The sequence below is a fragment of the Tamandua tetradactyla genome, chromosome 8 (genome assembly GCF_023851605.1).
Source record: "Tamandua tetradactyla isolate mTamTet1 chromosome 8, mTamTet1.pri, whole genome shotgun sequence".
Taxonomy (NCBI): domain Eukaryota; kingdom Metazoa; phylum Chordata; class Mammalia; order Pilosa; family Myrmecophagidae; genus Tamandua; species Tamandua tetradactyla.
This window is the reverse complement of record NC_135334.1, coordinates 125,048,740-125,072,516: the sequence shown is the minus strand read 5'-3', so window position 1 is coordinate 125,072,516 and position 23,777 is coordinate 125,048,740. Positions and strand designations below refer to the sequence as shown.

The following is a 23,777-nucleotide window of genomic DNA, read 5'->3' as shown; positions in this document are numbered from 1 at the left end:
AGTCCTGGGTTGATCTTTAGGGTTAACCAGAATGGTGTTGGTTGAAGTTTGGCATACCATGACAAGTAGCAGTGTCTGTAGCTGAAGCTTGCATAAAAATATCCTCCAGAATAGGCCTCTTAACTCCATTTGATCTCTCTTAGCCACTCATGCTTTATTTCATAACACTTCTTTTCCCCATTTTGGTCAGAAAGGCATTGTTGATCCCACAGTGCCAGGGCCAGGCTCATCCCTGGGAGCCATCTCCCACATTGTCAAGGAGACTTTCACCCTGGATGTCATGTCCCATGTAGGGGAGAGGGTAATGACTTTTCTTACAGAGTTGGACTTAGAGAGAGAGAGAGGTCCCATCTGAGCAACAAAAGAGGCTCCCTGGAAGTAGCTTTTAGGCATAAATATAAGTAGATTTAGCTTCCCCCCTACAGAAGTCAGTTTCATAAGAGCAAGCCTCAACTCTTTGTGTATCCAGGTCATTCCATGGAACTTCCAGGATCTTTGTGACACCTGAGAGAAAAAGCTAGAGTTCTGTATAGTATTACCCCATACAAAAACTCTTTAAAACACTGAAAAAGTGATCAGACTTCAGTTGGAGATATGAATGAAGCTGATATGAGTAGGACTAAGGTAAAGTAGTGTATTTTAAACCTGCAACTTCTGTGTGGGATCAAAGGAAGGATTATTTATTTGGTGCAAATTTATATTTTATATTTTGGGTAGCACACTATCTAATTTAATTTGTATGATCAGCTTATCCAAACACCATAATTATATGGAACCATGAATAGGGGAGTGAGAGTTTATTGGTTTGTACAGGTTAGTGTGATGTTCCGATGCATCCCAGAGTAAGCTGGGCAGAAGGTTAAAAAATATTTGCAAAGTTTCCTTGAGGAACTGTGGGAAAATGTGGAAATGTTAAACTTCCCCACCTAAGGAAGAACATTGAGGACAGCCAATTTGTTGGAATAAGCCCTCAATCTTGGGGTTTGCTCTTATGAAACTTATTCCTACAAAGGAAAAGATAAACCTACTTATGATTAAGCCTAATAGTCACCCCCAGAGAACCTCTTTTGTTGCTCAGATGTGGCCTCTCTCCAAGCCAACTCGGCAGATGAGCTCATTGCCCTCCCCCACTACATGGGACATGACTCCCAGGAGTGTAAATCTCCCCGGCAATGTGGGACAGGACTCCAGGGGATAACCCAGGACCCAGCATCATGGAAATGAGAAACCCTTCTTGACCAAAAGGGGGCCGAGAGACATGAGACAAAATAAAGTTCCAGTGGCTGAGAGATTTCAGAGTTGAGAGGTTTTTCTGGAGGTTATTCTTATTCGGTATCTAGATACCGCTTTTCAGTTTGTGGTGTATTGGAGTAGCTAGAGGGAAATACCTGAAACTGTTGAACTGTCGTCCAATAGCCTTGATTCTTGGAGATGTTTGAATAACTACAGAGCTTTTAAGGTGTGACCGTGAGATTTTGAAAATCTTGTGACTGATACTCCCTTTATCCAGTGTATGGACAGATGAGTAAGGATAATAAATAAACAAATATTAACATACATACATGACATACATAAATACATAAATACATAAACAAATGATAGGAGGATGGGGGTTATGGGATGTTTGGGGTGTTCTTTTTTACTTTTGTTTTTATTCTTATTTTTATGGTTTTCAGAGTAAAGAAAATGTTCAAAAATATATTGTAATGATGAATACAGAGCTTTATGATCATACTGTGAGCCACTGATTATACACTTTAGAAGGGTATATCTCAATAAAAAATCATTGAGAAAAAAAAGAGCAAACCTCAAAATCAAGAGCTTGGCTTATTAACTTGGGAGTCCCTGATATCTGAGAGAGTATCAAGGATTTCCCAGCTGGGAAATTTTAATAGTCCCATATTTTTTCTCCAGTCCCTCAAAGTACTTTGCCAACACTTTTTATTTCTCTACTCAACATACTCTGGCATGTCTCCGGGCATTACATTAGGCTGCACAGAATCACAAGCCAGTATTCCCATTCTGAGTTCCATGTGATTGGTTGTTTAAATGCTCTATCCAGAAAGGTCGAGTTAGATTGTGTGCTACAGAAAATGTAGGTTTTGGACAAAATAAACCTCTCTTCTTTGGGCTCATACAGTAGCTGAAGTTCTAAAATAGGCAATGCCATCCTTTACCCTGTATTCTGATATACCTAAGTTCCAACCAAATTGGCTTCATTCTTATCTCTAATTGAAGCCTGGTCTCTTTTTCAGTTTCTTTAACAATTGTTGTATGTAGCAATGCTAATTTTCAGAACTGCAGAACTCCAACTCTCAGTCTTTGGTGTCACATAGGTACTAAAATTCCAGGGAAATACCAGCTATAACAAGTTATAACACCGCATCTCAAAATCTAGAAATAACATTTACAGCTCTGGATGAAATGTGACTGCTATAAGATCTTACAATTTAGTCCACAATTTTCTTATCAGTATTTTCTAGAAGAGACCATACAATATTTGTTGTTTTGTTTCTGGCCTATTTTGCACCACATAATGTCCCTAAGAATCATTCACCTCACTGCATGCCTCATGACTTCGTTCCTTTCTGTAGCCACACAATATTTCATCTCTTGTATATACCACAGTTCACCATGCTACTTCTCAGTCAGCATGTCCTTCAGCCACCCCCACCCATTGAGCATCATGGGGCATCGTGAATAATGTCCACAGTCCGCAGGCCACATCTGTAATCTGTGAATGAATGGGTAGAAGTGAAGGCAGTTCACTGGTGGAATGTAAGTAATATTGCCGTATTGAAGATGAACATGATTGAAAGGGGTTGTACAGAGCCATATATCCCACGAATTAACACTACAGATATTAGTAAGTTCTTGCATGAACTACTTCAAAGGTATAAATCTTGTACAAAGTTTATAGTATCAGGGTATTGTATGCTATGATATATATTTAACAAGAAAGCATCACCAGCACTTACCAGCGGGAATGCTGGAAGAAGAAGGAGAGAAAGGAGCAGAGAGAGTATTCAAAGAAATAATGGCTGAAACTTCCCTTGTGTAATGAAAGACGTGATTATATACATCCAGACAGTTCAACAGACGCCAAACAGGCTATTCCAAATAGAACTAAAGAAAGACGTTTATGATCACACTGTTGAGTGCCAAAGATAAAAACAGAATTCTGAAAGCAGCAAGAGAGAAGCAACGCATCATGTAGGAGGGTGGCCAATACTGATTTCTCATCAGAGATTATAGCGGAAAGAAAGCAGTGGGTAACATATTTAAAGTGCTGAAATGAAAAAATTGCCAAAGAAGAGCTCTATATGTGGGAAAATCGTCTTTCACAAATCAGGGAGAGATTAAGACATTTCCAGACAATCAAAAGCTGAGGGAGTTTGTCATCACAGACCTACAAAGGACGGTAAAGAGAGTTCTGCAGAGTGAAACAAAAGGAAAATAGACGATAGAGCAAAGCTATAAGCAAACATTAAGACTTTTGGTAAGGGTCATGACATAAGTAAATATAAATGCCAGTACTGTTGTATTTTTGATATGGAAATCCATTTTTTACTTCCTACAGGATCTAAATGGCAAATGCATAAAATGTATTAATAAATCAACAGTCTTAGACTCACAATGCATAAATACGTCATCTGAAACAAGGAGTACATGCAGGTGGGGACAAGGAGGGGTGTAGGAACATAATTTGTGCATATTATTGAGGTTAATTTGGCATCAAAGAAACAAGATTGTTATAAATTAGAATATTAAAGTTAAGCCTCATGGTAACTACAAGAAACTGTCAGAGAATATGCAAGCTCTTAAGAGTCAGAAATCAGAGTACAGGTTGCTGGGGCGGGGGGACAGCAGGGTGAGTGTGGAACTGATGCAGAATGAATATAGAGTTTCTGTTTGGAGACATGGGGAAGTTTGAGGAATGGAAGGTGGTGAGGTTCTCACAATGTTGTGAATGTGATTGGTGTGCTTAGGAGTGGTTGAGATGGGAAAGTTTATGTTGCATATATGCTCCCACAATTAAAAAAAAAAGAAAGAAAGCACAACTAGAGACAATAACAATTAAATGCAATACTTCACTGTGCTGGTTTGAAATTCTTATATAACCCAGAAAAGTCATGTTTTCTTTCCTAATCCAGTCCTGTGGGAGCAGACCTACTGTTTAGGGTGGACACTTTGATTGGATTGTTTCCATAGCGATGTGACACATCCTGTTGTGTGTGGAACCTTTTGACTAAATTGTTTCCATGGAGATGTGACACACCCAGTTGTGGGTGTGACTCATTGATTAGATGGTGATCTTGATTAGTTTACTGGAGTTCTTTAAAAAGGGAGACAATGTGGAGAAAACATAGTTGCTTCAGAGCCAAAAGAGATTCAGACATTGGGAGATGCTTGAAGTGTTGACAGAGAGAGCAGAAGGCTAGACATGGAAGGTTGGAGATGAAGAGCCTAGCAAACATCACTATATGCCTTCCCATGAGATGCTAAGCAAGCCAGAACCCAGAGTTGCTTCCTGGAGGAGTGAAGTGAAGGTCCACAGGTGTTAGAGAGGAAACCACTGGCATCAGAAGCTGGAAGTGACGGAATTGGCAACAAGGACCAGCAGATGCCAGCCACATGCCTTCCCAGGTGACAGACATTGGCCTTTCTTCAGTCAAGGTATCTTTATCTGGATGCCTTAGTTTAGACATTTCCATGGCCTTAGAACTGTAAACTTGTGACTTAATAAATTCCCTTTTAAAAAGCCATTCCATTTCTGATATATTGCATTCTGGCATCATTTAACAAACTGACACAATGATTGGATAAGATCTAGCAAGGGAAGAGAAAAGGCTCAAAGGGGCATTATTGGGGCATATGAAAAAATTAGAATATAAGTGGGAAACAAAATCAATGTTAAATTTCTTGACCTTGATAACTACACTTAAGGTTGCTACATATATTTTTTTCTTAGGAAACGTTGATAGCTGTATTAAGTGTTCAAGGAGCATGATATATACAGCTATGCTCAAGAAAAGGAACTGATAAATAGACAAAGAGACATACAAAGAAACTGGTAGATAGAATGACGTGACAAAGTGTTAAGTTGATGGGTCTAAGTATCTGGGTAGGTAGGGGTTTCTTGGAGTTCTGTATATATAATTATATTATTTTTGCAAGTGTCCTGTTAGTTTAAAAGTATTTCAAAATAAAAAATTTAAAACACTACATGTGAGTAAGTGGTTCCCATCCTGAAGTCCTAGCCTTCTTTATTACCAATAAAACATCAAGAGAAAGTGAGAGTAGCACCACCAAGTTTAGCTTTAGACAAAATATTTTACAATAAAGATGAACCAAGCATGAGTACAAAGCATATAAGTCTTGCCTGCCATGCCAGAAACCCAGGTTCAATTCCCGGAACCTGCCCATGCCAACAACCACAAAAAGGTAAATCAGGAAACTATGTTACAGGCAACATTTAAGTTCCAAATATTTATCTAGCACCTGTAATGTGCTAGGCACTCGAAAACAATAGAGAAAGTTTAGTCGAAAGAATTCTTGAAACAAATGACTGAACTGCTTTCAGATACATGAAGACTCCAGGGGTGGACCCTACTTCCGGCCTCTTTGGGCTGGAGCTACAGGAAAGAGGGAAGATGGGTGGGTGGACTGGACACAAATGATGATGATGATGGCTAACATTTATTGAGTTTTCAGTCTGTACCAGGATATTTGTTAAAAGCTTTACATGTATATTATCCCATTTGAAATCCAGAACAACGTTATAAACTTCATACAATTGTGAATCTTATCATATTATGAGAAAACAGTTGTTCTGAGAAGTTAAGGAACTTGGATGTTGGGTTTGACGGAAAGACAGTCAGAGCAACCTAAAGAATTTCAGAGTGTGAGCCTGAAAAGCTCACCAGGCAGAGATTCACACCCACCAAAAAAGTGTCCCAAAAGAATCTGTAACAGCCTATAAGGAGCACTTGCCATAGGGCCTAGAGGGAGTTTAATCTACAAACACTTATGTAGCACCAACTACATGCACAATATTTACAGCTATAAAGAATAAGAAGGGACTGTCACCTCTGGAGACCTTACAGTCTAGTGATAGAGAAATACATATAAAATACAATCAAAGGGATAAGTGTAATGAAAAAACCATGCAAAATTGACAATGGAAAAAGATTACAAAATCAACCCAAGGACAAGGGAGGACAGAGAAGGCATTATAAGAGAGGTGACTGAGGGTGGGCCACAGTGGCTCAGCAGGCAAGAATGTTTGCCTGTGATGCCAGAGGACCCGGGTTCGATTCCCAGTGCCTGCCCATGTAAGAAAAAAAAAAGAGAGAGGTGACTGAACTAGGCTTGAAGAATGTATGGAATTTTGTCATTTGAAAAAAGAAGGTAAAATTATTCCAGGCAGAAAAAGTAGCATTTATTCATGAGGTTCTGGTGGCCAATAATGGTCTGAATTAATGGGGACACCAAGACAAATGCCTTAAAACCTGGTGCCTTTAAAACAAGTACTTGGCATGTATCTTCAATGGACATCTGCAGGAGAAAGGGAAAGAACCTCATGCTGACTAGCGCCCCCCCCCCCCACAGCGCTCCCTCTGTCCTGGGAACCTGCCTCACGACGTCATCCAACCCTGAGGAGAGTTGGAGCAGTGCAGTGCGAACTGACAGCCGGTCTGTCTAATTCTAGAGCCCACTCTCTTTTCACTAAAGCCTGAAGCCTTCTAAGCATAGCACGTAAGGGGCCAATTTTACAGCCCTCTCTAAATCGCTCACAATGAATTGTGCAGTGGGTGATGTCGAGATTCTGAGATGTGCCACGATAACGTTGACACAGACGGTGGGATCCCACTTCACCAAGAAACACTAATAGGTATCGAGAGAAATGGATTTGCATGGACACTGAGAGCAAGGAACAGATTCTCGGGGTAGAATCATGTTGGTCAGTATTTCTCTCCCTTGCATTCTTCAAGTTTGGCCTATTAATGAGTTTCTAACTTTTCACATTTTTTTACACCTTGATAGGGTTAACAAAGATCTTTATATTAAAGTATTTTCCTGATTGGCAGGTAGCATAAATGTCATAGAATCTATGTCATTTTATATAAGTTTTATTCATGAATGCTGGGCATTGTAAGAGGGCCCAGAGAGATTTAAGGGTTATCCTTTGTCACACCATGTTAAAAAGCTGAAATTGTTCCTGGATCTTTTCTGGTACTCATGGTAAGATAATCTATGGCACAAGATGCCAAGATCTAATCAGAAAATAAAAAAATCTTACATACAATTTTCAGATTCACCTCTCCGCATTGGAAGCATATATTAGATTGGTACATTCTCTCCTCAAATCTTCCCTGATCATTCCTCTGATTGGTTTCTTTTCTTAAAATAAATAGTGGATTGTTGACATGAGGGAGATTGAACAAAGAGGCTGTAAGGAAGTCAGGAAGGAGGAAAGGGTGAAGGAAGGAAGGATGGAAGGAAGGAAGGAAGGAAGGAAGGAAGGAAGGAAGGAAGGAAGGAAGGAAGGAAGGAAGGAAGGAAGGAAGGAAGGAAGGAAGGAAAGGAGGAAGAAAGAAAATTGTAAGATATTCTCCTTCGCATTTGTGCTTAGTTTGAGTCTTAACAGTTACTCAACCTAACAATATTGGTAGGTCCCATAATCTCATGGAGACTTATGCTTGTTGTGGCAGGTTTTAATGTCTACTAAATGTAAAATCCATTTAAGAACATAGAATGATCAGACATACATTTGACTTATCACTTTCCCGTTTTCACTGTATCTCTGGGTTCTCTGTCTTGCCCCCCCAGCCTCCTCATGGCGCTTTTCACCTCTGCGTTTCTGAGTGTGTAGATGACAGGGCTCAGCATCGGCATGGCCACCAGCTTGTCCCCAGTGAAGGTGGAGGACGGCCGCATGTAGAGGAAGATGGCAGGTCCAAAGAACAAGGTGACCACCGTGACGTGGGAGGCACAGGTGGAGAGGGCTTTGTGCCTCCCCTCTGCAGAATGCTTCCTCAGGTGGACCAGGATGACAACGTAGGAGGACACCAAGATGAGGAAGGAGCACAGGGCAATTGAACCACTGTTGGCCAACACAATCACCCCCTCCACGAAAGTGTCAGTGCAGGCAAGCTTGAACAGGGGGTGGAGGTCACAGAAGTAGTGGTCAATCACGTTGGGGCCACAGAAGGGCAACTGGATGGCGATGAGAATCTGAATTACGGAGTGTATAAAGCCCCCTAGCCAGGAACCAGCAACAAGAACGCGACACAGTTGGGGACTCATGATGGTCATATAGTGAAGAGGCCTGCAGATGGCCACGTAGCGGTCATAGGCCATTGCCACCAGTAAAAGGATTTCCGTGACCCCAAGAAAGTGGACGAAGAAGATCTGAGCCAGACAGCCCTGCAGGGAGATGGTTTTAATCTTGGTGAGCAGGTCTGTGATGAACTTGGGGGCCACAGTAGAGGAGTAGCCAATCTCTACCAGGGACAGGGAGCTGAGGAAGAAGTACATGGGCGAGTGCAGGCTCCTGCTGACGCTGATGGTGAGGACGATGAGGCCGTTGCCCAGCACCGTGGCCAGGTACACGGGAAGAAACACCACGAAGCACAGTCTCTGCACCCCCGGGTCCTGGAAAAGTCCGGTGAAAACGAACTCGGTCACGTTATTTGTGCTGGCCGTGGGTTCCATATGGGGAAGGTGATTCATAGAAGAGCCCTGTGAGAAAACAGATGCAATCATAACACCAATCCCTCATATTTGCTTAGCACTGGAAGTGTATTAAACCTTTAATATATATTATCTGACTGGTTTATTTATTTATAAAAAAAGTTTATTTATTCAATGCTCAACAGCCTATGTTATGAAAGATGCCTCACTAAAACTCCATAGTTCTGATATCATAAGTAAGAAAATTGAGGCTTAGAGAGGTAAGTTCTCCAAGCCTCCAAGTAAAGAGTGGACCCAGAACTTGCGTCAGATCACTTTATTCCAATTCACGTGTTATTTCAAGTACACCACACTAACAGAAAAATAATCCCCATTTTTTCCACCATTGCTAACTTCTCCCATTCTCAGTGTTTTCTCATCATGCTTTTGCATTAGAGATTCTCAGATGATCTGCTCCTGGACCCCTTGTTTCCTCCATCTATCCCTCCTGAATGCCATTCTCATTGATATTTCTCCCTTTTTAAAGAATCACTTGGATATTTTCCTTACTTGAACAATATAAATTTCTGATTTATTTCAGGCTCAGTGGCTTCAAAAAATTCCACAGCTTCACGAATCTAAACAAGCATAATTAGAACATTGTTGGCATCCTAGAGTGAAGCAGACATCTGGAAGGGTGCTGCTTGCCATCAGACGGTCCTCTCGTAGAATGCACGGCCAGGCCCAGGTCAGCATACCCCTGTGTTACAGTTTCCTGGAGACTGGCAACCACTTTTGGGAGCAGGCAATGAGGATTTGTTTTACTCTCATTCCTTGAATTGAATGTTTTATTAGTATACTAATGTTCCTAAGCGATCAAGACATCTGAAAGAAGATTGAAAGGTGGTCTGACCCTCAGGGGACATCCAGCTTCCCTGTGTGATTAAGACCACACATGGGAAAGGAGCAAAAGAGCAACCTCAAGATTTTCTCTGCCTTTAGAATTACTTTAAAGTATCTTTTTCCCCTTATTTTCCCCCTCCTTTTGTGTGTCCATTCTAAAAATAGATTAAATGCACCTTACCAAATTTCTCTCATAGTGAAACTTTAAAAAGGTACACAGAATGAAAATCTGGTGAGAGACTCCCCAGTAAATTGCCTGGCTAGAAACTGGAGAAGAAATGGGATTGCATGGACTACAAGGAAGGTACCAAGGAAGAGTAGCTGAAGGAGGAGAGGAAGCAAGGCGGAGCTTGCCTACTGGTTCAGAGAAGGGCAAACGAGACAGGAAACACAACAGCACAAGAAGGCTGAGAAACAACCTGGCTGCCCAAAGAAAATTAAAGTTTATGGTTACCTAATGATCACCATTTTCATAATCATTCCAGCAACCACATAATCTCAGACCTACTGTCTTTATACAGCATCTACTACGTACTGGGATGCGGTCAGGACTCTATAATCATCCCCTTCTTTAATTCTTCCACTTTGAGGTAAATAATTGATAGAAAAGGCAACAGAAGCTTAGAGAAGCTAAGTAAATCATCCAAAGAAACACAGTTTGTGAGGGTTGAGCCAAGGCCAAAGCAGGTCCCTCTAAGGAAAGGGAGAGGACGGCACTACACCTCAGCCAGAGGAACACGTGACTGACCGTCCGGTGTGCTAGAGAAATGACACCAAGATCCGTGACCGATACAACTTGTCCAGACTCGTTTATTGCACTTGTCTCATAAACAGCAGGAGTGTTACAGGCAAACTTGAGTTAATGGGGAAGATCTGGTCACGATCTCTGGTACACGAGAGTCCCAGAAGCACCAATGGGTGTGAGACTGGGTGCCTTCCTTTCCTCCCCTGCCCCATGGAAGGCACTGGAACACGGGTCACAGCTGCAGGGTAAGACCACGCTCTGGACTGGTCATCGTCCCCTGCAGGAGTGACCAATGGCAGCTTTGCATGTCTGGCTCTTACACAGTTCCACATCTCCTCCTCCCTGTGGCACCTCTAACTCAGGACTGTCCCAGCTCCCATATGGACGCATTCCCCGCATCTTGCCTACTTCATCAGTTCCTTCTCCTGTCTTCCCACAAGACCACTAGCTCCTGGGAGAATCGCTGCGGTGTCATACATGCTCCATCTGTCTCGTCTGCACACTGAAGTTGGAAATGTTTCTTGAGTCTCCCTCTGATTGAATCACTCGGAAATCCCCACTAATTCCAGTTGCCTGGCAAGCACACCAAAATTCCTCCACGTGACATTTAAGACCCTCCACAATACTCGCCCAGTCCTTTTCAAACCAACTGCAGTTAAATCCCATATCTCCTTACGTTCTCATAAATAAACACGGATCCAAACCGAGAAGATCCCTTCTCTTTTTCACAGCACCTGACACGCCCATCACCTCCTGCTCCACATCCTACCTGCTCTAGGAAAGTCACTGCTTTAACTCTGGTTCACTTGGCTCTGCTCTCGACCCTGGGAATTAATACCAGAGATCTTTCTGTTCATCACAGTAAGGCATCACAGTGTTGAGCCCTTAATGAATGCAAGCTGAGATGATCATTATACTCCTAAAATGCAGATCTGATCGAGTCATGCATTGCCTTGAAATCCATCAATGCTTTCCCTTCGCCTACAATATTAAGTCCAATACCATTTGCATGGCATGGAAGGCTTTGTCTGCCTTCCAGATTCACCTGCCATCACTGCCCCGGCACCCATACTCCGTCCATCCTGAATTATGTCTCATTCTCCCGACTTGGTCTCACACCACCAGCCTTTGCGGATGCTGCTGTCTCCACGCAGGGTGCTTTTGTGGCTTCCTGAGGATTCTTTGCTCCTCTTTCCATGCCCAGGTCTTGCACCGCCCATGACTGCTCCCAGACGTGACGTCCTCCATGCTCGTTGTGTTTTTATATCTGCATCCCATGCCGACCTGATTCAGCTCTGTACCACCTGGACACAAAAGTGCTGAATGGATGTGAACTGAAATGAATTTAGAAATGAGGAACTGTAGACAGTCTTCTACCACGTGCATGTGGAAACACACAATTCACCACACTTATGTATGCTTTGATTGCTCACTGTGGTGTGTCATCTGTTTGTCTTCACAGAGTATGTCTCAGTCCTGGAATTCCCACAGCACCTCAGAGTTAACCTCACAGTTGGTTCCGATGTATACACAGACTCTTGGTTGATGATAAATTGATTAATGAGTAGATTTGTAAGGAAGAATTAGAGTCTTTAAAACTATCTGAATACATTTTCCTCTCAGTCTGTGTTGACTACAGATAACCTAAGTGACACACCTTCACAGCACACACGTAACATTGTGACCAATGTAGATCACTGTTATTTCAGAAGTGGACATTTTCTTCTGCTGAACTAAACACACGTAAGCTATAATTTTGCAGTTAAGAGTTTTTTTTTCTAACTTAAAGACCATTTTCCATGAGATAGAAAAGACAAGTCCCTGAAATAATTACATTCCACAGCAGCAGACATTTTTTGTTCTCTGTCTCACCCAGTGTTATTTGAACATGAATTATCAAAATTTCATTTTAAAAAGCCAGATCTCTTACAAACACACATTCACACACTCATGTACACACAATCATATGTGGGTGATTATGCTGAGAAGATTATCATAAAGTATCACGTGATGTGCATTCTAAAAAGCAATTGGACAATTCATCAGGGAAATGCAGATAGTCGTGTCCGGTGATCTCATGGGCCCACAGTGAGGAGGACGTGATGGATTCCAAGGGGCCAAGTCACCAGGCTTAGTGGAGGCGACAGCTCCAGACGCATAAAGATCTGAAGTCCTGAGGAAATCAGACAAGGCACCTCATCAAGCTCCGTTTCAGCCACACAGAGATGGGTTTCCAGCTGTGGTCAGAGGGTGAGCCTTGCAGTCCACACCGACCCTTGGCCTCTCCTGCCCACATACTGCATGTCCTTGGGAACAGAATTTCATACATTTCCAAATGGGACACAACTCACACTTGATGTGGTTGTGCAAGAATTAGATGTGAGGCAAAATACTTAAAGCACTTAATAGGGTTGCTTGGAGAACAGGAAGTGGTCGATAAGTGGCAGCTATTACTGGTTCAGATTTCCCAGTATTTTGTTACGTTTCTCCCTGCTTTCCTTTCTTCCTTGCCCATGAAAGAGACAGTTAGTAGCAAATTACCTCCTCTTCTGCCCAGGATCTCCACACATATAGCCCTCATGATGAGGTCATGGATTAAATTTAGCAGACAATGCTAACAGTTAGGTTGGTAAATAATGGTTTAGACCCTAACTAGGTATAATTATATCCCCACCATAGAGTCCCAATGGCTGGTATCTGAAAGGACAAAACAGTAACATGACAGAGAGCCAGCAGACCTACCTATAGGCTCAGGTCATACCTACTACTCACGTGGGATCCCAAGTGGGCTGCATGGAAACCCAGAACAGGAGTGCTGAAGGACACGTGAGGACAAACTCTGTCCAGTCCCTTCCTGTCACAGAGGCGGAAACTGAGGCTTAGAGAGGGGAAGTGGCTTTCCTTAGATCACACAGGGGGTTGGAGCCTCTTTCCACGCTAAGTCACTGGAAATCCTTCTGGGATTCCTCACCTGAAATCAGGGAATCTTGTTTGGGCATCGTTCAGCTTCAGAGCAAGGAGTGGAGCTTGAAGGCTCTTTCCCTAAAGGTCGCCAGAGTTCTCCAACTTGTCAGAGCTTGTCACTCAGTGGGGTGTCCTAGGCTGAAGACCCCGGAGGGGTCTGGCCTGAAGCTCAGTACGCCCTTGTCAGAGCAGGACTCTCCATCCAGGGCTCTCCACTGCACTGCCGTCCCCAGTGGGCTCAGCACCTCCCCTCAGTAAGCTGCCGGAATGAGCCAAGGACACTTCAGAGCTGAAGGGAAGTTAGAAGGCCGTTACACGGCACCCCTGAGTTTACAGAAGAGAATTTACGTGGCTTCAGTCACAGAGCCAGTCACTAGATAATGCACGGACTTACTTGCCACGGTGCCGGGTTCTCTAGCAGTGACTCTGATGCTGTGATTGTTGGTGTCACTTGGCAGTGTGAGCTCCACACAGCCAGGTCCTCAGGCCTGCGAACACCTTAGAGACAACAGCCCATGGTGGTGCGGGTACAGTGTGAAGAGAAGGATTCAGGAAATCTGTCCCACGGTCAAAGTTTGGATCTACTGTTTATAAACAGACAAAAACTACAGAAAGTAACTAATAAGAAATTTGCAGATCCTGTTCTTTGGTTTAAAAATCCCACTTACCAGAAGAAAAATATTATTTTTCAATAATGAGATGCTTGAGCAATTTAAAATAAATTGGACCACATGCTGCAATCAAGGGACCAAATTCCCTACGGAATGCCTCATCTCTGGTGTGAATCTTTGCTAAGAAAGTGAATTAGGAAAAGGTTTAAAATATGTTTTAATTAATTCAATTAGAGACTTTGGATAAGTTACAAACATCCAGTAGTTATGCTTTAAGACAAGAAAGCTAAAGATATGACATTAGGAGACTTTTTGCCCCAATATGCACTTCCAAGAGCATATGAGACTCAAAGAAGAAAAGAAAAAACTGGTCTGTGAGGAGTTTACACAGCCCTTCAGTTTTACGGTTTGCAGATTCACACCTACAAAATGACAAAACTGCACTGGATTATCTCCCATGTCCCTTTTCACTCTAACACTCTACATTTCAAGATCACTTAGAAGCAATTGCCTTGAACACCTCCTGAGTTACACGATGGCAGTGAAGACGCTTGCGTGAGGACAGCTGGCATTATTATCAACTGCACAGATGCATCTGTGACAGCACAGCCTCTCATGCTCACTGCATTCCTCCAAGGCCACTTTCTCACTGGGCGTTGTGGACTGGTCCCCTCCCCAGCTTTCACTTTTCTCGACTGCAAAACTACGCAGACGTTGCTTCAGTTAACCCCATTTCTGAAACTGGAAGGTTTCGAATGTGCAGGATTACCCCTGATTGGCTTAAGCAGATCTTCAAACACTACCTGTTTGGACATCAGATTGGTTCAGGGGTAGAAGCTCCGTTAGAGGGAGAGGTAGATACCAGAGGGGGTCGGGGAAAGGTGCTCCCTCGGTCTTGGTCAGAAGATACAAGAACAGGCAGAAGCCCCTTCACGACCGGTGCTGAGCGAGGCTGTGAGGGCTGGGAACTAGCAGCTACCATCAGGAGCCCAGTCGAGGTCAGCAGGAGAGACAGCGACCCTACAAAGGGCAGAGGTCAGCAGGAAAGACATTGACCCCAGAAAGGGCACAGGTCAGCTGGACAGACAGCGACCCCACAAAGGGCAGAGGTCAGCAGGAAAGACAGCGACCCCACAAAGGGCAGAGGTCAGCAGGAAAGACAGCGACCCCACAAAGGGCAGAGGTCAGCAGGAAAGACAGCGACCCCACAAAGGGCAGAGGTCAGCAGGAAAGACAGCGACCCCACAAAGGGCAGAGGTCAGCAGGAAAGACAGCGACCCCACAAAGGGCAGAGGTCAGCAGGAAAGACAGCGACCCCACAAAGGGCAGAGGTCAGCAGGAAAGACAGCGACCCCACAAAGGGCAGAGGTCAGCAGGAAAGACAGCGACCCCACAAAGGGCAGAGGTCAGCAGGAAAGACAGCGACCCCACAAAGGGCAGAGGTCAGCAGGAAAGACAGCGACCCCACAAAGGGCAGAGGTCAGCAGGAAAGACAGTGGATCAAGTCTTACCTGAAGACTGACCTGCCTCTGGACTATTCAGTTACAAGAGGCAATGAATCCCCTTATTTTTGAAAGCAATGTGGAATTGGATTTTCCGTTGGTTGAATCATACTCAGTACTAACTGGTACAATATTATCTCCAATTTATAGCTGGAATTCTGAAACTGAGAGATGTCTCCTAATTTATCCAGATTAGCACCAACAATACCAAGAGTTGGGATTATAGCTGTCCTAACAATACTTCAAAAAAATGTTATGACAAAAATGAGAACAAGGACATGAAAATGGTGAAGTCTAGAAGTGAAAATATATTTAAATTCCAGTAATGTAGTCAGAAATATCATCAGTGTTTATCTCTGAGGGTCAGATTGTGTGTTTAGCATTCTTTTTCTACTGTTGGTCATTTACAAATTTTCTAAAATATGTATAATATTTATGGGAAAAAAGTAATCTCTTTATGAAACAAAGTGATTATTTCTAAAGATTCAGGAAAGAGCCTCTAAAAAATGAAGGAAAATTCTCCTCCACAGAAAGGAGAGGAAATACAGGAAATTGTGACTCCTAGAAATGTCACCAATTCAAACTCCAGATTTGAAGAATATACTGTGAAAATTCAAGAAGGAAACACAGGTGAAATCTCATAAGATTTCTCCAATGTGAGTTCACGTAAATGAGTTTCTACCCACCCATATCTGTTTTTTTGTGATTACACAGTAGCAAAAAATGTCAAATGCAATAATCTCATGAATTTCTGAGCATCATTTTCTAACTTTAATTACACCAAAGCAGAAGACGCCAAGTTTTGGTGAATGTCACATGGGATGGCTTTTGTCACCGATGAGGAAAGGGAGATTTTGGAACAAATTAATGGTTCTGATACACTAGTGAAAATATACTTCCTTGACTAAAAATGGCCTTCAAAAAATACTAGATTTGAAAGAAACATAGCATAATGGAAAGATTGCATCAGGAAAATCTAGTTTCAAATTCTGTTTCCACCGCTTAGTACCTCTATAACTTGAGACGATTTAGCTTTTATTCTCTGTTTTCTTGCTGTTAAATGGGAATAATAACATATGACTCCAGTATTGTTAGGACTTGTAAATAAAAATACCTGTGTTAAAATATTTAATGACTGGTTGATATGTAGAATATTGGACATTTACTTAATTTCATGTGTAGATGCTTAGGATAAAATATACCGGGGAAGGGGCACTAAGTTAAAAATCAAAATTACTAGCACCAACAATATCAATATTTCTTTAATGAAAAAGGTAAGTCTCTAATGAACATGTGTCTTCGTCCCCTGAGACCAGCACTGAAGATGCCCCCATTGCCTGACCCCTTTCCGATCCTGCCCAGAGGAAAACACTCATGTCCAAGGCTCCTCTCCAGCCAGTGGTGACCGTCCAGCCCAGGAGTGGACGAGGAGACATTAGTGAAAGCACCAGGTCCACCTTTCCTCTTTCCCTTCTCTTCCAATCTGTGCTGTGGGCACAAGACTAGTGGTGCAGCAGCAGTCTCCCCCTCTCAAAAGCAAAACCAACCAAAAAAGCATAAACGTAAACACTGTTCCCAAATGAATAGCAATAGAAAAAACAACTCTATCCAAAAAAAGAAAAGGAAAAAAACCACTGAAAAAATATGAAAAGTTGTCAAAGCACTTTGGCTGATGAAAATGAAAATTCTTCCTAAGAACACAAATACAAATATGATTAAATCTGTTACAGAATACTCAAGACTGATTTAAATATACCCAAACCAGCAGTCATGGATATGAAAAATATACACAAAATTAAATATACGAAACCTAAGAAAAGAAAAAGATTCTTAAAATCAGGAATAAATTGAACAAGAGTTGGTTGAACTCAGGAAAAAATTACCTAAAAAGACAAAATCATACCTGAAATGAAGATTAAAGTATATAAGGGAGTATATTCAAATTAAAATATAATAAAGGGAAAGAAAGTAAAGCATATAATCAATAAAGAAAATGAGATTTAAAAAGAAGCAAAAGAAGTCAGAAAAAAAGTGGACAATTTAGATAACTGCTAAATGTAATTAATTTTAAAAAGACCTTATCCACTGTGTACCAGGAAAAACCATCCAGAACCATCAACCACAGGACATATTCTAGTAAAACTATTAGACGTTAAAAGTAAAAAAATAAACAAAACCTACAGCATCTCTGGGGAAAATGATATAATAACTTACAAAAGCAAGAGAATTCAAATGCCATCAGCCTTCTAAATCCAGCATTAAAAGTGTAGCAATGGTAACGTCTCTGGAGAGTTCATGTAAACAGCCTCAACTCCTGGAGTCCAGAACAGGAGCGAGGACTTGTAATTCCGTGTTCTGACAAGATACAACTCAGCTATGGTGGGCTGATAATTAAAAAGTACCTGTAGAGTCCTTTGAGGGTCCAAAGAGGGGGAAATATATATAAATATATGGGGGAATATATGCATAGCTGTAAACATTATCATATTTATTAAATACTATGTATCATAAATACGTAACTATTGAACTCTCCTAGGAAACCCCAGGTACCCTCTCAACCACTGGGGACTCCCCAGAAAACAGGCCTAGCCCTGGATTCTGAGGTTTTCTCTTATGAAACCTTCTGTACAGGAAAAGCCAAGACTTATAATGAGACCTAAGAGTCGCTTCCAGGAAGCCTCTCTTGTTGCTCAGATGTGGCCTCAGTCTCTCTAAGCCCAACTCTGCAAGTGAAATCACTGCCCTCCCCCCTACATGGGGGGGACCCGACATCCAGGGGTGGAAGTCTCCCTGGAGACATAGGAGAGGACTCCCAGGGATGAGTCCGGCCCTGGCACCATGGGACTGATAACACCTTCCTGACCAAAAGGGGGAAAAGGAATATAATAAAAGGAGGCATCCGTGGCCAGGAGAGCTCAGACAGAGTCGAGAGGCTGTTCTGCAGGCTGCTCTTGTACGAGCCTCTTTAGGCGGTGCTGGCTGCCATGGTTGCTAAACCCCAACCAGCATCACTCCTGTTGGCTCTTAAGAACAGCAAGAGCTTGAACTGAGACCCTGAAAAAGTTTCATGCCCTAGGTTTGCTGGGACATTGTAATTCCCAGAGGGTTCCTAGGCAGATGAATCACAGGGGCCAGCCTCTCCAAGATTATCAACTAAGTACATCCCTTATCCTTTAGTGTAGACATTTCTTCTCAACATGAAAAAGTCACAGTGGGCATCACCCAAAGATGGCTATAGAGTGGGAGAAGGATCAAAGGAGAAGGAGGAATTATAACAGAGAAAATGGGATTTAGCAAATGAGTACGGCTGCTGAGTCACTATGTTAATATTCCTTCCAGCCTCCCATGCTCTGGAGCAGCTAGAAGGAAAATCTGAGACAATGGGATGGTAGCCCATGACAAACTCGGGGATCTGTCCTGTAACTACTTGCTGAAGAGTGCTTTGAACACTATTACTTTTTTTCTTTCTTTGCTTTGTTTGTATATACTATATTATACAATAAAAAAACGTAAAAAAGAGAGAGAGAGAGAGCAAGGAGAACGCACAGAGAAGGCCACATGAAGATGGGGACAGAGAGCAGTGACGTGGCCACCAGCCAGGGAGCACAGGGGCTGCCGGTATGTGGAAGAAGCAAGGAGGGCGTGGAGAGAAGACAACCCCTGCTGCAGACTTCTAGACTCCAGACCCATGAGAGAATAAAGGTTCGTTTTGAGCCAAATAAAAAAAGTAAGAATAAGAAGAAGCAATGGTGTAGCAACATTTTAAACAAAAATTTAAAATGTCTGTGATGTTACCAAACCATTACAAGTCACATTTATGAAGAATTTTTCTTTATTGGCAAATTGGGGGTGTCCTTAAGAACAGGAGAGGACCCTGATTTTCAGCTGAACACCATCCCACACAGAGTAAAAGAGGATGATTTCCAGGCTCCCCTGCCAACAAGAGTGGCATGTGACTGAGTTCTGGTCGACAAGACGAGATCAGAATGCTGGGCGCCCCTCTGAGGAGGCGTCCCTAGCCGGGCAGTGCTCGCTGTGGCCCCACCCTTCCCTGCCCAGCCTCCTGGGACCTGATGAAAAGCTAGACCTACGTTATGCGATCTGCCATCCACTCTCCACATATGGCGATTGAGATTTAACCTATCAAAAGTAAATAAAATTTAAAATTTGATTCCTTGCTCTCACTAGCCATAGTTCATGTGTTCAAAAATCACTAACGTATCGGAAAGCACAAACGTAGACCATCTCCACCACGGCAAAAGATTTTGTTGCCAACCCTGGCCTAGAGCACAAGCAGCCCTCTGGGGCCATGAGGTTGATGCTACATTATAAAAATGGCAGGGTCTGTATTTCGGATAACTTCGTGGAGCCTCCAAAATAAGGCCAGAATGTCTCTCTCTGTACTTCTGTAGTTCTGTCTCATTAACTCACTTTTTTCTGATGAACACAATCAAACCATAAGTGAAAATGTATATGCAGAGTAGTTTGCTGAACTCTAATAATTTTTCTGTGAAGAAAGCATGATCCATTTATTATCTCAAGAGACATTATTTTACACATGTGACAGAATTACAATCATGGACTAATAACATTGCCTCAACAATGCTAAATTGGATGATTAGATTCTTACTGCCTCTGGGAACTGAGAACGCACCTCTAAATTTTCCCAACCTTCTCCCTCTCTTCAAAAATGAACAAATGCTTTCCTTTAATTCCTGGGTTTTTCCAGGAAAACCAGAAGAGTAATTAGCTCTCCATAGACCCAGTAGCTCTCGATCCTCAGTAGGAAAGGGAATCCCTGGTAATTTCGACAGTTCAGCTAGAATAGGCATTATCTGTCCAAGCCTCAGAGCTCACTGATGTTGTTCTCTCCATTTCTCTGAGAGGAAATGAGGAATCCAAATCGACATGTGCCTAAGGGGCTGCAAACCAAAATCCTGGCCTGCTTTAAGTCCAGCGCTCAAAAGAAGGGTGGGGAGCTCCACTGAGTTTAGCTGAACCACATGCTTTAGGATAAATGTTAACAAAATATAAGAGTATTCAACATAAAGCAAAATAGGGAAAGTATATTGCCATCAATGCTTCATTAACAAATATTTATTGAGCATCCACAATGTGCTAGGCACACAAAAAAGCAACAGAGATTGTTTAGTCCAGAGACACTTCTAAACACAAGGTGGAAGCTCAGTGGCATTGAGTTTGGGCCTACTTGGAGTAGATCTACAAGCCAAAAAGATCAGTGGGTGAAAATGGAAAAAGAAACCATGTAAAATAAAAACTGATGCCACCATTAAATTTTGAGGATGATGGTTAATATTCATTAAGGATTAACTTTGTACTAGGTTCTTTGCTAAAAACCTTGACATGCATATATCTTATTTAATATCTGAAATAATGCTATGAGGTTCATACAATTGTTAATGTCTTATTATATTTATGGAAAATAGTTGTTCTGGGAAATTAATTTACATAGACCTTGGGTATAGCTGATACAGTCTTGGAATAGCCCACTGAATTGCTGAAGTTAAGCTATTAAAATTTTAACAAAAAGGTACAAGTATGAAAAAAATGACCATGGAGAGGAGTTACAAAATTGTCCAAGGAGGATGGAGGACAGAGAAGGCATTACAGGAGAGGTGGCTGTGGCATGGGTCTTGAAGGATGTATGGAATTTTACCATATGGAAAAAGGAGGTAAAGTCATTCCAGGCAAAAGAAGCAGCATTTTCTCGAGATTTACTGATGGCCAATCATGGCCATGAATAATGGGGACACCAAAGGAATTCCTTTAAAGCTGGTGCTTTTTAAATAAGTGCTTTACCCAATCTTCTGTCAGCACCTTCTCCTTTCTCTGCTATAGGAGAATGGAGTGAGTAGACGTCCTGTCTGCTGGCTCCCTCTCTCCGCTCGGGAACATGTCTGCAGCGCGTCATCCCATCACTCAGGAGAGGCAGAGGAGGGTGCAAACTCAAAGCCCGTGTTGGAGTGCAAACCCATGCACTTGCAGTAGACCCCGCAGCCCCCTAGAAGTAGAGTGATCGGGGCCTATCTCTCAATATTCCTTAAATCGTCCACAGCGTGTGGCCGAGGGCCAAGGTCAAGACGACTGGGGCCACAGCAGCGTGGACACGAACCAAATCACCACACTTCACCAAAAACACTGATAAGCAATAAATAAGGGGCAGAGATGTGGGCAGAGTCATGCCTGGGCAGCATTTCCCGCCTTTCATTCTTGCTTCATGCCTGCTGAGCATGCTCTAGCCTCCTGCTGTTTGTTATACCTAGGAAGGGCCAGCGGTGATCTTTACGTTAAAATGTCTGGTCTGATCTTTCCCTTTAGATGGGTATAATCAATGCGATCTAGATATTTATTTATTTATTATTTTGCCTAATGCTGCCATACAAAAGGGAAGACCCAGAAGATTTAAGGATTATCCTCTTTACCTGCACATAAGAAGAGTTGACATTGCCCCAGGGTTTTCTGGCACTCATGATCAGATGGTCTGTGGTACATGATGGAAAGAGTCAACCAGAAGAATACAAAAACAATACAAAAATTATAAAATTCTGTGCATGTTATTTTCAGTTGCACTGAAAGCAGATTAATATCCTCCGTCCCCAAACGCCCCTAATAATTCTTCTGATTAGTTTTGTCAGGAAGGGGACGGGGTTCTAAAATACGGATAGTTAGCATGAGGGAGTTGAAAGAGAGAAGATGAAGGGAAAGAAAGAAAACAGCAGGAAGGAAGGAAGGACAAAAGGAAAGAAAATGGGGAGAAAAGGATGGAAGGAAAGACAAAAGGACGCACTGTGTGCATGCAAAAAAATGTATTTTCACCTATGTAAACTGGCATTAAAATATTTTCCTTCGCATTTGCACTTGGTTGAGTCTTCATAATACCCAATCCCATTATAATGGTGGGTATCATGGAGCTAATCAAATTTCCTGTGTTTCAGCTAGACGATCTGAACTCTACCCTTGGAATATTACACAGAGATCCCATGGAGTCCTTATGTACAAAGGAGAATCAGAACAGCAGTAACATTAGTTCTTGTTTTTGTTTCTATGGTTTTTAAATGTCCTACTAAGATTAAAATCCATTTAAGAACATAGAATGATCACACATACATTTGACTCATCACTTTCCCCTTTTCACTGTATCTCTGGGTTCTCTGTCTTGCCCCCCCAGCCTCCTCATGGCGCTTTTCACCTCTGCGTTTCTGAGTGTGTAGATGACAGGGCTCAGCATCGGCGTGATCACCGTGTAGAACACGGCCACCAGCTTGTCCCCAGTGAAGGTGGAGGACGGCCGCATGTAGAGGAAGATGACAGGTCCAAAGAACAAGGTGACCACTGTGACGTGGGAGGCACAGGTGGAGAGGGCTTTGTGCCTCCCCTCTGCAGAATGCTTCCTCAGGTGGACCAGGATGACAACATAGGAGGACACCAAGATGAGGAAGGAGCACAGGCCAATTAAGCCACTGTTGGCCAACACAATCACCCCCTCCACGAAAGTGTCAGTGCAGGCAAGCTTGAACAGGGGGTGGAGGTCACAGAAGTAGTGGTCAATCACGTTGGGGCCACAGAAGGGCAACTGGATGGCGATGAGAATCTGAATTACGGAGTGTATAAAGCCCCCCAGCCAGGAACCAGCAACAAGAACGCGACACAGTTGGGGGCTCATGATGGTCATGTAATGAAGAGGCCTGCAGATGGCCACGTAGCGGTCATAGGCCATTGTCACCAGTAAAAGGATTTCCGTGACCCCAAGAAAGTGGACGAAGAAGATCTGAGCCAGACAGCCCTGCAGGGAGATGGTCTTAATCTTGGTGAGCAGGTCTGTGATGAACTTGGGGGCCACAGTAGAGGAGTAGCCAATCTCTACCAGGGACAGGGAGCTGAGGAAGAAGTACATGGGCGAGTGCAGGCTCCTGCTGACGCTGATGGTGAGGACGATGAGGCTGTTGCCCAGCACCGTGGCCAGGTACACGGGGAGAAACACCACAAAGCACAGTCTCTGCACCCCCGAGTCCTGGAAAAGTCCGGTGAAAACGAACTCGGTCACGTTATTTGTGCTGGCCGTGGGTTCCATATGGGGAAGGTGATTCATAGAAGAGCCCTGTGAGAAAACAGATGCAATCATAACACCAATCCTTTGTGTTTGTTCATTACTTGACAAACATTACAGACCTATTATCTGACTGATATTTTTAGTTAGTTCATCATATAGTAAATGTTTATTCATTTGGTGCTCTCTATCCTACCCTACACAAGACACCATTAAAGAAATGTCACAAAAACTCCATAGTTTCATATGACAAGTAAGAAAAATGAGACTCTAAAGCCAAGTAAATGAGCCAAGTCTTCCTGTAAAGA

General features: G+C 42.7%; 2 protein-coding genes and 1 long non-coding RNA gene across 3 annotated transcripts; 1 reads left to right on the top strand and 2 right to left on the bottom strand.

Moving 5' to 3' along the window:
* The first annotated feature begins 515 nt into the window (after window positions 1-515).
* LOC143643793 (uncharacterized) lies at window positions 516-10,593 on the top strand. Its single transcript, XR_013156404.1, has 3 exons — window positions 516-624; window positions 9,278-9,424; window positions 9,777-10,593. It is a non-coding gene; the product is annotated as an uncharacterized LOC143643793 (long non-coding RNA).
* On the bottom strand, window positions 7,612-8,718 carry LOC143643794 (olfactory receptor 4B1-like; the record flags this gene model as incomplete). Its single annotated transcript, XM_077112304.1, has 2 exons — window positions 7,832-8,718; window positions 7,612-7,627 (listed from the first exon to the last, which is right to left on the bottom strand). Coding segments are annotated over exons 1-2 (903 nt in total), but the record flags the coding sequence as incomplete, so codon positions are not given.
* A 7,816-nt stretch (window positions 10,594-18,409) lies between the features above and the next one.
* Window positions 18,410-23,493, bottom strand: LOC143645293 (olfactory receptor 4B1-like). Its single transcript, XM_077114797.1, has 3 exons — window positions 22,583-23,493; window positions 18,781-18,868; window positions 18,410-18,424 (listed from the first exon to the last, which is right to left on the bottom strand). The coding sequence occupies exons 1-3, from the start codon at window positions 23,491-23,493 to the stop codon at window positions 18,410-18,412; spliced, it is 1,014 nt and encodes a 337-aa protein (XP_076970912.1).
* Between the last annotated feature and the right edge of the window lie 284 nt (window positions 23,494-23,777).

What these genes read in the sequence shown, in the direction of transcription:
- LOC143645293 (XM_077114797.1), bottom strand. Translation starts at nt 23,493, where the DNA reads ATGGAACCCACGGCCAGCACAAATAACGTGACCGAGTTCGTTTTCACC. An exon ending in GCCATGAGGAGGCTGGGGGG is followed by an intron (nt 18,869 to 22,582) that starts GCAAGACAGAGA and finishes AACAAAGCAAAG; the next exon opens with AAAGAAAAAAAGTAATAGTG.